Genomic DNA, 16,223 nt, shown 5'->3' on the forward strand with positions numbered 1-16,223 from the left:
TGGATGGATGGGTAGATCGGTGGATGGATGGATGGATGGATGGATGGATGGATGGATGGATGGATGGATGGATGGATGGATGGATGGATGGATGCATCCATCCATCCATCCATCCATCCATCCATCCCCTTTGGTAAATTTTTTTATTCAAATTTTGCTTCAAGAGCAAACAGTTCCTGGAGGATATAATAATCATCACCTTCAATTGTTCATCTTGAGAAACAATAAAATGAAAATGAAAAATGAAAACAGTCATTATCTAACACAGATTTTATTACACTGAGTAAAACATGTGTAAACTGTGTTCCATGTACGTACATCAGACATTCAAAGCAAAAGAAAACTTCTGATGGCTTTAATTTTTTGGAAAAACACTAGATTAATAAATGATACATGCTTAAAAGAAAGGTAGACATATCACATCATATTTTTTTACTGAATCATAGAAGAGATCATTTCTAAAACAAAGCTTGTAGATGTGTATTTGTAGCATATTTGTTGCAGTAGGTATCATAGTTATAAAACAGTCTTAAAGTATGGAACCTACAGAGGATGTAGCAGGAATATTTAAAAAAAAGTCTCTCTAATTATTGTTGCATAATTCAGACACACTCAGACCAAACTATCTGGCACCAAAAGCCATTCCACCATTGAAAATCTCTTACAATATATCCCCATCTTGTCACATTATGATGGTTTGTGCTGAAGATGCAAATCATTTTCAGCCCATTTGGATGGAGAAACCCTTTGAACTGGTAATAAAGTCATCTTTAAATAAAATGAAAATGTCAATTTCTGACTAAATATTTGTGTATTAATAATAAACAGTGACAGCCTGAGATCGCGTCACATTCACCATGTGTTTTATCATACAGCTGCTGGGAGGCTCAAATGGTTAGTCATTGCAAGGTTAGTCAAATCTGTTAATAGAAAATTGAGGATGTTTTGATGCAAATTCACCGGTGTAAAATAAATTCTATAACCTCTTTGCATGACTAGTTTTTTGCTGCTGGTTTGTGCTTAAAAAGCTTTTAGGTTTTACAGTTTCCAAAGTGGGTAATTATTACCATCAGCAATTGATCAGTTATTGAGAGCTTTAATGGATCAACATCCTGCATGGCTGTCAAAACCCTATGTGTTTTTGCTGGGAGCCTGTGTGTAACATTAATTACAGTCATGGTGATAACTGCCAGACCTCACAGGCGCCCAGTGTGGAAGAGGAAGTTGAAACAGGAGAAGGGGTGCAACAAGGTATGCCAGCATCTAGCTTCTGCAGCCACCTCTTGTGTCATCTGTGCTATGTTAGCCGCGGCATCCAGTGTGACCACTGTGGAAGAATCGGAGGCCGAACAGCTCGACTGCCTCCCGTTTTTTTCAGTTTTTAAATAAGGGAGAGGCGAGGTGGGAATGCTGAACCCCCTCGCTTATGATCAGCTGTCTAATCTTCACAGCCTTTTATGTCAGAATATTGTATGTAAATCCTCAGAGCAGTGCTCTTCAGAAAGAAAAACTCTCTGCAGTGTTATTCCGTTGTCAAGGTTCCCACTTGTGATAACAGTGAAACCTTCTAAAGACGAAATTGATCCGGAAGGTGCGCAGTTCAGCTTGTCCAGTCTTTCTATAAACACTCCAAGACTATAAAAGCACCTTCTCTGACTGTTAATGTGATTACCAGCACTTTCCTCTTCCAGGTTTGGATAGGTTTTCACAGATTGGGTTTCTGCTTCTCTTGCAGCCCTGTATGGGAAGTGCAATGCACACTTTCCTGCAATAAAGATAAAACACAATTTATTTATTACCTCTTTCTGTAGCATGATGGTCCCACTGATAACTGGTGCAAATACGGTATTTCCTTCTTAGTATTTTGAAATGCAATCATTTTTGATTCAGAAATATCTTGTATAGCATCCTCTGGCTTTAAGCACTCTGTATGTTCCTACTAGTCAGAATGGTAATGATAACATTGAATGGTGCATTTCTGGATATATGCATTCAGAATTTATAGTTTTCTTTTTTTACAATTAGTATATTATTAACATTAAGTAGATTTATCACTAATACTATCTTGGGGAAGACTGCTAAATATATAGCTGTTCAACACTCTATACAAGAAAGAGGGTATGCCATGAAAGGTCATCGCTAAATAAGCTGGATGTTCAGAGCGTGCTCTTTCAGAGCTTTTTATTGGAAAGTTTATTGAAAGGAAAAAGTGTGGCAGAAAATAGCTTTGATAGGACTGTTAAAGTAATTTTCTAGTGGCATTCACCCTACTCAGAGGTAATATTACGTTTACATAGTGTGGACTGCACCCACAACTTTGGTGTAATGGCTCTTGTTTTTAGGCCTTTCTGAGCCAGTGAAGAAAACGAAAGGACTATTGCTCGATAGGGCAATTGCCACACTTTCTACTGAGTGTGGCAATGACACAGGGCGAAGCACCTATGATGAGGCGACAGTTGTTTGGCCTCTTTTAGCCATGTACAACCTTTCCTTTTTTTTTGTTCCTTAATGCAATCACGAATTACCCTATTTTTCTGACTCTTCATCTTGTTTTTTGTTTTGTTTTTCCTTTATTGTCACTACACTGTCACAAGTACACAGCAACGAAATGAACTATCTGCATTTAACCCGTCCTCTTAGGGAACAGTGGGCTGCCATCCCTGGTCTCCCCTTGTCTGACAATCATTGTGTTGAAAACATCAAAACAACTCAAATTTCACAACCAATTAAATTTCTTGAAGACATGTGACTCAAAAGCTTGATTGGAAATACTGCATTTGCTATTGCATCCTGTGTGTTGGGTTTCAACCCTGCGATAAATGCTCTCCTCGTAGGTCGACCCCATTAGTCCATGATGTGTCCAGGACCAATGAGCCTTCCTGCATCAATCCCATTTTCGGTCAACTAACTCTCATAAAAAGACCATAAAATGCATTTAATTTCCATATATATATATAAAACCTTAAATTCCATATGAAGTCAAAGTAACTGTATAAATAGTCTGTACACAAATTCTATTGTAATTTACCCAAAAATCAGAACTATGTCCTGATTCTCATGGGAAATGCTGTCTTCCTTTAGGCAAACAATACAGCTTTTGACCACTGGGGGGAGCCAAAATCGACCAGAACTAAAAAGTTCTCTAAAATTTTTTAACTTGGATGGACAGGACATCACATCTGCTGAACAGTGTGGGAACCTCCAACCCAAAGTAAATTCAGGGAAAATAGGCTACATGCTTATAGATGCATCGGTGCTGAACTACTGAGGTGTCAGTCTGCTCATAAAACAATGTTTTATTCGTAAAGGCTCATATAAAACAGCTATTTGAAGATATTTTTCAGTAAAATTTTACATAATCACAAATCTCTTTAATATGAATTATGAGTGTCACTTTTTCAGTTTATTTAAACAAATAATTAATTTTTCTATGAATATTCTAAGTTAATTCGATTCACCTGTACTATGTATAAATAGGGAAAATAGGGATGTTTAAAATGATTACTTTGTTTAATTGACCAGAACTGTCAGCAAACTCTGTGTGCTCCCTGGTTTTGCATCAACCTGTGAATAACTTTGTTTACTTTTTAACTTTAGCTGTAATGCAATACAATACAAGATAATGCAGGTTGATTTGAGTCTTTTTTTTATGATTTATTGTCTTGTATATGTATATAAGTCCCACCTTTTGAACTGTATTGCTATAATAAATGTATGTGTATCAGTGTGGTTGATTAGTCAACAACGCTTCCTTATCTGAAACCAGCAAAAATCTATTTATAGATGAAAAAGACCAGACTCAACATGGAGATTAGTTGAAAAATGGGGTAAGGCAACCTTGACTTCCTTACTAACTTGGCACAGTCCCAGGCTGATCTCTATAATGCAGTGGTGTCAATAGTACACACCTTTGTTACTAAAGTAGAAGTATAGATATTGCAGTTTAAAAACATTTTGGTAAAAGTATCAACTTGACCTCTTTTACTAAAGTAAAAGTGCAAAAGTATGCGCTCCAAAAACTACAGAAAGTATAAAAGTATAAAGTAACCTTTAAAAAAATAATTTTAAAGCTCAATTTTTTGACAATTTCAAAAAATTCTTTGAGACAGGGCCAAGAATGAGGGAGGTCTTGTTGGTCTCCGTCTCCCGATACGCTCTCTCCTGTGTCCGACCTTTCAGACATTTCAACATCTTTTTCTGAATCCGAAATTGTAGCATGGCATAGACAATTCACGTTTGCAGTTTGAAGAACACCTGCTTGCTTCTGATGATTTCCTTTAGTGTCAGAACAAATTTGACGTTTGCATTATATGACTCATCCAATTACACTAGTGATCTGCACTGGATGGAGGACATGACGTGAAATAAATATTTATAAACATTAAACCGAAGCCAAGAGTAACGAGTAATGATTGTTTTAAAAATGTAAGGAGTAGAAAGTATAGATACTTGTGTGAAAATGGAATGAGTAGAGAAAAATAAGTAATGGAGTAAAGTATAGATACCTCAAAAGTGTACTTAAGTGTACTTGAAACCTCTGCTATGATGCAGGGCTGTACTCTATTTTTTGGATGACTTTCACTTCCTATTTTCAAGCTGCCACCATGACTTATATCATGACATTCATTTTTGTTTTATACAACTATTTTTTTGAGGCACTATTTTAAAGTCTGATTAAAAAAAGCCCCTTGACGTAGATTTGATGTTACTTCCTGATGTTACAGTATGAATACACAGAGCAACTCCAACAGTCCAGACAGGGACCGCACTGGGTCAGGGCACCACCATTTTGAAATCCTGCATCAGAAGTGCACATTGGCTTATGTGGCCATTTCCATTAAATTATTTAATTTAAAAACGTAAATAATTTGAAGATATTTTAATTTAAGCTTTGTTTTTTTTTTTTTTTTAGATAAATGACACCTGTCTGCTGTTTGTAGAGATTATTTGAACACTAATCGCTGTTTATATGATCATCTATATTTTCCAATAAAGTTCTGTAAAACAAGCAGACAAAAAAAAAAAAAATCACATCTGAGATATTAGAAAAAACTTAAACCTAAAGTCAGTACATTTAATATCTAACCTAATTTAATTCCCTCCACAGAGAGATAATCCTAATCTTAATTTTGATGGATGAGACATCTAAACCTAAACTCCCTGGATTGAAACCGACTCCATTAATTTTCCATTGGGACTGACTTCTGCCTGTTGGGACAGACCAGAACTGACTTCCTGTTGGTATTTCCAGCATTGACCGAAAAAATGTTAGCACCCTACCTCTGCAGTATGCCACTTTTAGCAGCTCCACACCTCAGATGGACTGCTGTAGAGCATGCAAAGATTCAACAATGCTAGAATGTTTCCAGTACTTATTTGCATCATTTGTAACAAATTAACCTGACATTACCAAAGACATGGACTTTGAAAGAATGACAAAAACATCTTCCTCTTACCTAAAAATGAATGATATACAAATCCTCTGGCTTGATCATATCTCTGCTTATATTTAGAGGCTTATAAGCAAATCCAAGCAGTTTTAAAGTGGTTATAGCATATAATAGCACATCATGTTGGAACCCATCTATCACACCATGCTCTGTTATTGCAGTATTTTCATATCAAAGGACCCCCCAAAACAGCATTGAATCCATATACTATGCGAGTTGGAAATACTTTTTGTTTAGGCCACAAAAATCTTTTCCTGTAAAAGGTTTTGCTTCCACCCAACTTTCCATATATGTATTTGGATGAGTACTCTGTAAACAGCTTATACGTAACAGTTAAATTACCTCCCTGTTTCCTGGACTGCTGTTTAGTGAAATATTCTTTCTGTGATTGTGTTGACCACATATGTGACCACAGAGAGACATTTGTTTCTCAACAATAAATGTTTCTTTTAATTACTAATTTTATTGTTATTGGAGGATTTTTCTTCAATTAAACGCTAGATTATAATAAACTTTTCTAGTTTCAACTGCTTTCAGGTTTAAACAATAAAATTAAGATTTTTTTGTAAATTACTAGACTAATATCACATAATAAAAAATATAAAAATTCAGAAGTATGCTGTGTTTTAAGCGATGAGAGACTCTAATTTTTGGACAACAGAGTACACAAATCCTGTGGCTTCATCGCTTATAAGTGAATCGAAGCAGCTTTATAGTGGTTATACAGTATAGCGTATAATAGCACATCATGTACACTAAACCACACGCCATGGTCTGTTAAAGCAGTATTTTCATATCAAATGACCCCCAAAACAACATTGAATCCATATACTATGCTGGTTGGAAATACTTTTTGTTTAGGCCACAAAAATCTTTTCCAGTAAAAGGTTTTCCTTCCACTCAACTTTCCATATATGTATTTGGATGAGTACTCTGTAAACAGTTGCCATGTAATAGTTAAATGACCTCCCTGTTTCCTGGGCAGCTGTTTAGTTTCTTTTAATAACTAATTTTACAATAATTGGAGGATTTTTCTTCAATTAAACGTTAGATTATAATACACTTCTCTAGTTTCAATTGCTTTCAGGTTTAACCAATATAATTAAGATTTTTTTAAATTACTAGACTAATATCAGATAATATAAGAGAATAAAAAATATTAAAATTAAGAAGTTGACATACACCTACTTATGGTGTGTTTTGGAACTGTGTTTTAAGCAATGAGAGAGTTTAATTATTGGACAACAGAGTACAGTCCTGTGGCTTGATCATATATCTGCTTATATTTAGAGGCTTATATGTGAATCAAAGCAGCTTTATAGTGGTTATGCAGTATAGTGTATAACAGCGCATCATGTAGACTAAACCAAACGCCATGCTCTGTTTTCCTAGTGAAAGGTTTTCCTTCCACTCAACTTTCCATATATGTATTTGGATGAGTACTCTGTAAAAAAGCTGTTTAGTCAAGTAATCTTTCTGTGATTGTGTTGACCACATATATGAGACATTTGTTTATATACAAAATAAATGTTTCTTTTAATTACTCACACATTAGGTTTTGACTTCTTTTTTTTTTTGAGAAACGAGATTGGGCTATCATTTGCAGGAAGATATTCATTCAGTTCCTAGAAATAGTTCACATGGTGTCCAAATGCATCAACATAAAATATGAGTTTCACTTCATTTTAATAACATATTTATTGGGAGGTATAGATAGATAGATAGATAAGGGAAAGTGGTTCATGCTTGGTTCGTTGAACGATTATTTGCAACTGGAGCATGCAAACATACTTAAAATATTATCTCTAATATTCAGCAGTTTGCTTTATACAATGTCATTAGAAATAACCCATGCTGATTTCACCTTACAAAGGGGAAGTCGTGTTGTTTCTTCTACTGTAATTGTTCAATGAGCCCGTTTGGCAAGCGGAAGAGGTGAGGAACTGGGTGAGGGGGAGGGAAGAGAAACAGAGAGGGAGAGAGAGCGTAAGTGAGAGAGGAAGGGTGCAGGACGCGCTCCATCAACACAGCTTCAGGCTCGCCACACCGGACTGTCATCCGTGGAGCGCACCGTCCGCATCCAGAGGCTCCCTGGCGCTTTTTCACCTCTCCTCCCATCGGGTTTCCAGTCGGGCTGCTCTGGCATGGGTCCGATCTGTTAAAAAAACAAGGAAAAAGAGAAAACGGCTTGAGGTGTAACCGGACCGTTAGCAGTTTGATTTCCAGGTAGACCTGAAACAAACGCGCTCCGGACGAAGACAGAATAATGATGGAGTACTGGAGGCAGTGCGCGCTGTGGCTGATCGAATGCAAGGTGCTCCCGGCTAGCCACAGGGTGACATGGGAGTCAGCGCAGGTATTTGACTTGGCTCAGACCCTCCGGGATGGAGTCCTCCTGTGCCATCTGCTCAACAACCTGAAGCCCCAGTGCATCAACCTGAAGGAGATCAACCTCCGACCACAAATGTCACAGGTAAGAGACGTAATCCCCTCGATGCCCCTGCCTCCACTGGGCGTCAAACTCCACTTGAGCCGCGATGATGTCAGTCTGCCGAACTCCATAAGAATCACAGTCTTTTATACATTTTGTACATTTTTTGAAGTGAGGGCACTATTACGAAGCGAAACTACATAAAATCCAATGGAAGTCATTTATTTATAGGTTTCGGCTTAAGAATTTTAAGAATTATTCTTATTTTAAACTATTTTATTCACACTTTTATTTTTCTTACCGCATACAATCTGTTGCCGGAAAACACTTGAAAACAGACGCCTTTAAGTAATTAAGAATGGCGTTTTTTATTAATTGCACTTATTCTTTTGTGCAAATCTACTCCCGAAGGGAAGGGGGCCACATCGAGATTAGTTCAAGCAAAAAGGTTTTGTTATTTTACTTGTCTCTCTTCTGCAGTAAGAGGTAAAGCATAAACTCGATAAAAGCTGTATGAAGTTCGGTGGGATAATTACCCAACTTTCCAAGTTTCCAAGAATACAGCCAAACAAGATAGTCGGATTTCCCTGATTGTTACTATTCTTAACGGGATGTTTAAAGTAACAATTCACTAGTAGAGACCTAATATACTTTTATATTATACATTAACATTTAAGATGAAACTTTGTAAAGTAGGGATCCTCCTTTGCGCCCTCCACACACCCACACACCATTTCCACCCAAACTTGCTGCCCCCATGATTTTGTTTTCTTTTTCTTTTCCATGAATGATTAAGAAATGCTTGGACAAAGGTTAATGAAATGTAACTTTTGTGTTGTTCCATTTGCAATGATAAAATTCCTTAAGTCCTGTGAAGAATAGGTTTGGTTGCACTTAGTGGAGCCCTGTCTGACCAAAATTGTAGAACTTTTGGGCACATCTTGACTGTATTTTAGATAGATAAATGTGTAGATAGATAGATAGATAGATAGATAGATAGATAGATAGATAGATAGATAGATAGATAGATAGATAGATAGATACATAGATACATAGATACATAGATGCATATATAGATAGATGAGTTGTGGCCATGCAGATCCTGTTTGTCAGATACCATCTGCTTCAATACCAATGCATCCTGAGCCGGGACCTGATTAATATTCGCCTTTCTAACGGTGAATCTGTCTGTCTGGCTTCGTGACAGCACACAGTGAAGTAGACACTCACCTACTGAGCCTGCAGGCCTGCTGAAGAGTATTACACTCTAACAGCATAACACTCCCCACTCACCGACTATGCCTTTGTAACAGATAAACCTAATGTTCAGATTTTATTCAAAGCAGATAATTACATCCATGCATACAGTTTGGTGATGTTTCTCACATTTCATCAAGAGGTGCATCCGTCCTACTTCCTGGAAAGAAGCAGCATAGTGGCAACATTCAAAATCAAATTGGGTCTCTGTTACTTGAGCCTAGTGCTCTGGGCGAGTGGACAAATTAAGATTATGCCCGGGTTTTAAATGTCATTGGGCTGAAGTGGATGTCCATGTCCATATTAGGATGTTTACTCTGAAATTTCAGTCAAAACAAGATAGGAGTCTATTAAGCCCATTTGGTGTCATTGTAAAATTACAAAGACTTTACTGTAGGTACAGTATCTGTGTCAATAAAAAGACATGGAATGTTTTGTGTCAACTTTAATATAAAAAAATGTATTCGAATTTTCATTGGGTGGGTGGTTGATGAATGAATTAGTTTTTTATTGGCAGACATTTTTAATGTCTTTTTGATTGCATAGACTTAGACGGATAGTTCAGGATGTTTAAAGTTAGGTTCTGCTTAAATGTTATAAGTTTATCTCTAACCTGCAGTAGATAGCATTTTCTATGTCCTCGCTTTAATATAAACTCAGGTAAGTTGGACCAGAGGTTGCAGCTAGGTCACAAGTGGTTAAGACCAAGTAAGACTTTTGCCTTAAAACAACTCATAATCCATAAAACAGTGTTTTTGTTTTTAACAAGAAATGGATGTAAAATCTTTGGACGGATTTAGGGCTGATGGATTTGAAAAAAAATAAAATAAAATCTATTATTTTAAACCAATATTGAAATTGCGATTTTATTTTGATTTTACTATGCATTTAACCTGACTCCGCCAGATGGATTTGCTCCGCATATCCATCTGGAAACCTTCCGCTGAAGTAACTTTGGGAAGGGGCGAAAATACGGGTTAGCTGATTGGCCTATGTTGGTGATAGACAGGCCAAATAGATCAATGAAGCATATGACGTACTAACAGAGCGACGACGAAGAGGAGCCAATTGATAGATCAAACTCTTGCCGAAACCAGTCGGGAGAAGAGCAAAAACATCTTTTCTTCTGAGAAAAGCCTCCAGAGCAGTGTTTTGCTCTTCTTTCAGTGAAGAAATACTCTGTAATTCTGATAAAACTTGCTCGATAGCCACGCTAACGCTAGTTTCATCGGCTGAAGCCGCCATGTTCTTTAGACTGAACTGTCGAGCTTTTCGTTGTGTCACACCTCAAACCGCCTCAAAGCCAACGCTAATTGGACGTTCGTTTGGTGAACAGCTCCAAATTTTCTTCAACGGAGAGTAGCCAGACTGATTAGCAAGTGAAATCTTGAAAGCTCGGATGGTCTCACGAGGCTACTATGCATTAACCAATATCATCAAAATGTTTCACTGCAGGGTTTCAGTTTTTTCATGACATGGAAAGCTTGCTTGTCTTTTGTTGCAGGACTTTACTATAACGTTTTGTCAAGAAGTGATAAATTCTACTTGCATGCATGCATCTGCATTTTAGCACCTCTCTCTTCCCATCTGTGTGGTTGTGAACCCACTATAAGCATATTACCACGGGTGGAATACATTTAGCAACTTGCTCCTTTTAAATGTAATATGATCAAAATTGATTTGAAAATTGTGTTTTGTTGAATTGCGATTATATTACCAATGCAATTAATTGCCCAGCCCTACTGTAGATGGAATATAGAGCATTTCTGGTCCTCACTTTTTTCAGTTGTGACAATGCATCTTGGCAATTAACCTTACACTATTGACAGACCTGTTAATTTCCTTTTTATGCCACGTTTGTAGAGGAAATGCCACTGTGGGGTGTGCCAATAAAAAAAAAACTTTCCAAATCATTTCTGCCAATGGCAAACTAAAAAACTGTGATGATTTGGCAAGGAGTTTCCCTCTTTTGAAAAACAAGCCCACTCATCACTGGAGGCAATCTGATCGCAGAGACATATGGAGAGGAAATGTTGCAACGTTTTGCAGTCCCATATCACCCCTCTGTTAGGCACTGAACTTTATCCTCCAAGATTTCAATGCACATCCTCACAGAGGACGGTTAATCAGACATTACAACCAAACCTGTTAAACATTTGAGGGATCAAGTGTTCTGTTCAAGCCAGATGGTCAATAATGCCAAAATATCATAAATAGCCACTCTATTTTTCCAATATTTATTTCACAGAAGGATTTTTTTTACAACAAAGAAATAATGAAATATTCATTGCTATGCTCATTTTAAATTTCTTGATCAGACATTACTTTGACTGGAAAAGCAAAATGTTCTGTTTTCAGTACCTGTTTCATACAGGAATACGGCTTTTTTGGAGAACTGAGTTTTTTTTCACAATGTAGAGGTTTGCTCTGATATTAGGAACCTTTTAGATCAGCTATTCGTAAACTACTCTAGATTTTCATTGAATGAGTCATCTACTGCAGGTAAGACATGCGCTCATAACCTTCTAAACGAAGTTAACTTCAAAAACGTGTCCCTTTATTTTCCCATGAAGAAGCTACAGTAATGCTACGTTTATACCAAACGCGATCAGAGCTGCAGAAGCAGCCGGTTTACATGCAAAATAGGTGCATCAAAAGGTCCTGCAGCGCGTCTCAAGTGGCACATCTTGTGAGTTTTTGCGGCACTAGTGGTTTGTTTTTTCAACAGTAGCAGTGTATTCTCATTATGAGTTCGTATGAAATCGAAAAGTTATGCACCGTAATTTCGTACGTTTTGGACGTTTTTTTTGTCGTATGCGCATGCGCATCTGACGCACCATTCACGAATATAGAATATAAATTACAATTAGCCCTAACCCTATTCCTAAGATATAAAACAGCAAGCAACGTAGTTAGAGACATGAATAAGTGATCATTGCACTGTTTTTCCCATTTTTACATCCGTCTGCGGATCTGCTTTTTTTTCTGTCTGCCAGCGCATGCGCACTGATGTGGTTTTTTGAGGAAAAACGTCCAAAACGTACGAAATAGTGTGCATAACTTTTCGTACGATTTCATAGGAACTGATAATGAGAATATGTTGACAGTAGAGTGACAGGAAAAGGGGTATGAGAGAGGGGGAGAGACATGCAGCAAAGGACCACAGGTCGGATTCGAACCCTGGCTGGCCGCCTCAAGGACTAAAGCCTCTGTATGTCGGTCATGCGAGCTAACAGATGCGCCACCAGCACGCCCACGAGTAGCTCATCTTGACGCATCTAAGGATCTGAAGCAAATTCTAGAGTTAACAAAATTTTACTTGACACACCACATCAACCAATCAGAGAAGCTGATCTGGGACCTGGCATGGGGTACAGACACAGAACTGCTGATGCATAGCTCTATGATCACTCCTCTGAAACTGTTAATTAGCATCTAAATTAACTTAAAATTTCGAAACCTGCCGCCCAATTATATGTTTGCTTTTATTATTATGGTGCCTGCAGTTTGTACCACATACCTGAAAAACGCTAACGTCCACTTCCAGCCACAATGTGGAAAAAACCAGAGAGGTGACCGGGCCTGAGGTGCTGCTGGTGGGGATTCCTAGTGACAGCACATCACCGCTTTGTGGGGAGGGGGGACGGCTGCGACAATATTTCAAGGCAGGATCGTAATCTTGATGAACTGACTGCATAGACAATGTTTTGAGGTGGACTTTCTTAATTTAAAACATTGTAAAACTACTTTTGACCCACGTATCACAGCAAATAAAGCAAAGCTGCTCTCTGTCACTGAACACAGGAGAAGCAGAAGCATTAGACGCATCTGGACACACTTTACTGGACACGTTTCAGGAGCATCAAAGATGCTCTTGAGGAGCGTCTGACCTTGATGTGGACAAGCATCAAATATGAAGCAGCAGGCACTTTTTTGCTGCTCAAATTGGGAGAATGTAGCAAAAGAGAGCCATTAAAAGAGAATATAACAGCTGTCTGCTACCAGACAGCTAGCTGACAAGATACTATGTGGTAGCAATCCCATTCTTTTTAAACACATGGTTTTTAAATTGTCACCTATTTCTAAAGTTCTCTCAAAGACTCTACATCTTCCCCAAGTCAGATGTGTGTCAGTAGTTCAGGATTTGCTTTCGTTTTGTTTTCTTTCACCTACAGACACACTGTCACTGTGATGGGTACCGACTCATTCCAATGAGATCATTGTGGGTCGGGGTGGGGGGAATGTGAGTCACAACCCCCCTCTTCAACAAAATAAGTTAGATTAACATAACTGGGGGAGGAGTTCCTTCCCTTTCTTCCTGCATAATGCATGAGGACTGTGGCAGCTACTTTATCATTGGCCGATAATAACACATGGGACGCTGCGGCGGCCTCACCCGTGGGACCCGTGAGATGGAAAAGACAAAGGCAGTGAAAAAAAAAAAAAAAAAAAAGTCTGTCTGGCCCTCCACTGAGGCACCTCACAGGACATAAAGGGACCTGGAGGGGTTTTTTGTGTGCATCGCTGGGGTGGGCTGCTTAATTAAAGTAAAATGCATCAGAAGCTCTGGAGAGTTCACAAGCTGCGTACTGGAATCAGGACATACTGCTTCCCCTTCTTGGTGTGTCTATTGTGTTTAGAAGTATGGCATGTTAGCAGAGAAAAGTCTAGTTTTACTGTTTAAATCTTCTAAAGGGATGAGCTAATCTGCTCCTTTTTTTCATAATTTTTTTAAACTTTTCCCACATTTTGTCACATGATGACAAAAACTTCTGCCTAATCCATTGAACAGTAGACGTGGTTGTGTGGTTATGGCTGTTGTCCTAATGCATAGTGACCTTCCCTTGAGCCTCTAACAGCTTATCCTCCAGCACTGCCCTCTCTTTAGCCATATGGAAACAATCCCTCATATCCATGCAAAAGAAAAGGATGCCCACAGCTTGATTCTGCAACCATGTGTCAGGAGGTTATGAATACCCCTGGAAGGCACTAAATGTGCTGCATTTCCCCTAAGGATGAAAATACATAACACACCTATTAGTTGACTAGAAGCCATGTGCTGAACGTATGTAAATTCTTGTCTTTGTTTTAACGCTTGTTGCAAGTGTTTGCAATAAAAAGCTCCAGTTTACGGCTTAAGAAAAATACTCATTCAGCCCCTTTGATCATAAGTTTACAGTGCTGTTATGAGCTAATTACAAAGTCTAGACAAAGCCCGACCACAGCATGTAGAGGCCTTTTGCCTTGCTGGCAGCAAAAAACAAAAAAACGTAACCACATAATCAGTAGTTGCTTTTTGTCTCAGCTGAGTCGAAAGCAGGGGTTTAGCTTAAAGAGGAACTGGGGAATGCTTGTTATAGTGCAACTCCAAGACCACATTGTCAAAAGGCATACGTGCTGTTGTGTTTTAATTGCTTTTTTAATTTTTGAAAGAAAACAAATATTATCTGCATGTGTAGGAGACAAGATAAAGTAGAATTCCTGTTATATAAACTGATTCTTATAAAATAAAATGCATTAAACAAGATTTGATAATATCAGACGTAAATAAGGTCTTTTAAGATGACATGTTTTGTTATTTGATAACTAAACTGAATTGAAATGAATACCGGTTGTAGGGGAAAAGGATGCACATGGGTGGCTTCTATGGGGGTTTTGGAATGATAATCTTTGAATTAAAGCCCTGCACCTTTGTAAAGCCACATTTACCTGGGTTTTCTGTGACACAGAATTAAGGTTTGCGGTTTCTGAGAGGAACAGTGGAGGAGGCGACCCACCAGCCTCTCACACAGGACAGACTCGAGGCACAGCAAGAACAGGAAATCAGGAAATGGAATACAGGAAGGAAGTGTAACTTAAACATGCCGTCAATCGAATTCAGACCAAAGCACCGACTTGTCAGGCACAATGAAGGGCCAAACACCCCATCTTATTTTCAGGCATCAGAAAAAAATAAGACCCCCCCCCAAAACATGTGATCAAATCAGCCTTTAGGTTTGCAGTAGTTTTGGAAAGTGAAAGTGAGACAAAGAGCAACACATTGTGCTCGCTATAGCAACACATGCATTGTCATCCTATTCACAAGTTTCATCTCAGATGTGACTTGGAAAACTCCAATAATACGATGCATTATTGTGTCATTAAAATCTGAAGCTCTTCTTTAAGACTTTTCTTTAGTTCTGTAGAGTCTGCTCCATAATTTTATAAAAAATGTATAAATTGATATTTTGGTTTTTCACAGTACTTAGACTCCTTTGCTTGAAATAGTTAATTTAAGCTTAGCTTTATTGACTGTTCAGGGCCAAATCAGCTGTGTTACACATGCCCTGTATTGTACAGTCGGACACGTTTATTTTATCGAACTGAGACTTAGATTGTGCGATGTGAAAGTAGGAAGAGAGAAGCCAGTTTCACAGAGGGAGCACTGCGTACAGCAAGCTTCAAAGGCTCCGAGGCTCGCTCATCATTCTCATGCAGACGTGACACAAAAGTTAGAGAAAGCGTGGGAGGATAGGAAAGACAAAGAGAAGATGACTTAATTTGCTTTCTGGATGTAGTAGGGGAAGAAAAGTCCTATCAAGCCCAGACTGCCGGATTGGGACCTTCGAAACACAGATATATGCATCAGAAAATGTCTTTCTCTGGCCAAGTGTTATTGTGGTACTAGAATATACTTATAGAATAAAGATTATTCTATTCACTATTATAAAAAGTACATACTTTTAGATAATTAAATCTTTTTATGTCAAAATGTTCAGTTGCCTCAGATTCCAGCTTCCTTTCTCGTGCTATTATAAGTATTACAATTTTATAGACAATTATAAAAATTAGACATGTAAGCATTGAAGTTTGAAAACTCATAGTTCCAATGGCCAGAGTTCCACAGCCAGAGTTCTAACAGTCAGATTTCTAACAGCCAGAGTTCTAACAGCCACAGTTCTAACAGTCAGAGTTCTAACGGCCACAGTTCCACAGCCAGAGTTCTAACAGCCAGAGTTCTAACGGCCCATTTCCACAGTCACAGTTCTAACAGTCAAAGTTCTAACGGCCACAGTTCCACAGCCAGAGTTCTAACAGCCAGAGTT

At 38.2% G+C, this 16,223-nt stretch overlaps 1 protein-coding gene across 1 annotated transcript in view; it reads left to right on the plus strand.

Moving 5' to 3' along the window:
• Positions 1 to 7,388: 7,388 nt before the first annotated feature.
• LOC107097675 (guanine nucleotide exchange factor VAV3-like) overlaps positions 7,389 to 16,223 on the plus strand; it is a 131,338-nt gene continuing 122,503 nt past the window's right edge. Inside the window, exon 1 of the mRNA XM_015394920.1 lies at positions 7,389 to 7,923. Coding sequence (XP_015250406.1) covers positions 7,717 to 7,923 — 207 coding nt within the window. The 5' untranslated portion in view covers positions 7,389 to 7,716. The remainder of the gene's footprint in view (positions 7,924 to 16,223) is intronic.

The sequence above is a fragment of the Cyprinodon variegatus genome, unplaced genomic scaffold (assembly GCF_000732505.1).
Source record: "Cyprinodon variegatus isolate N-32 unplaced genomic scaffold, C_variegatus-1.0 Scaffold714, whole genome shotgun sequence".
NCBI lineage: Eukaryota > Metazoa > Chordata > Actinopteri > Cyprinodontiformes > Cyprinodontidae > Cyprinodon > Cyprinodon variegatus.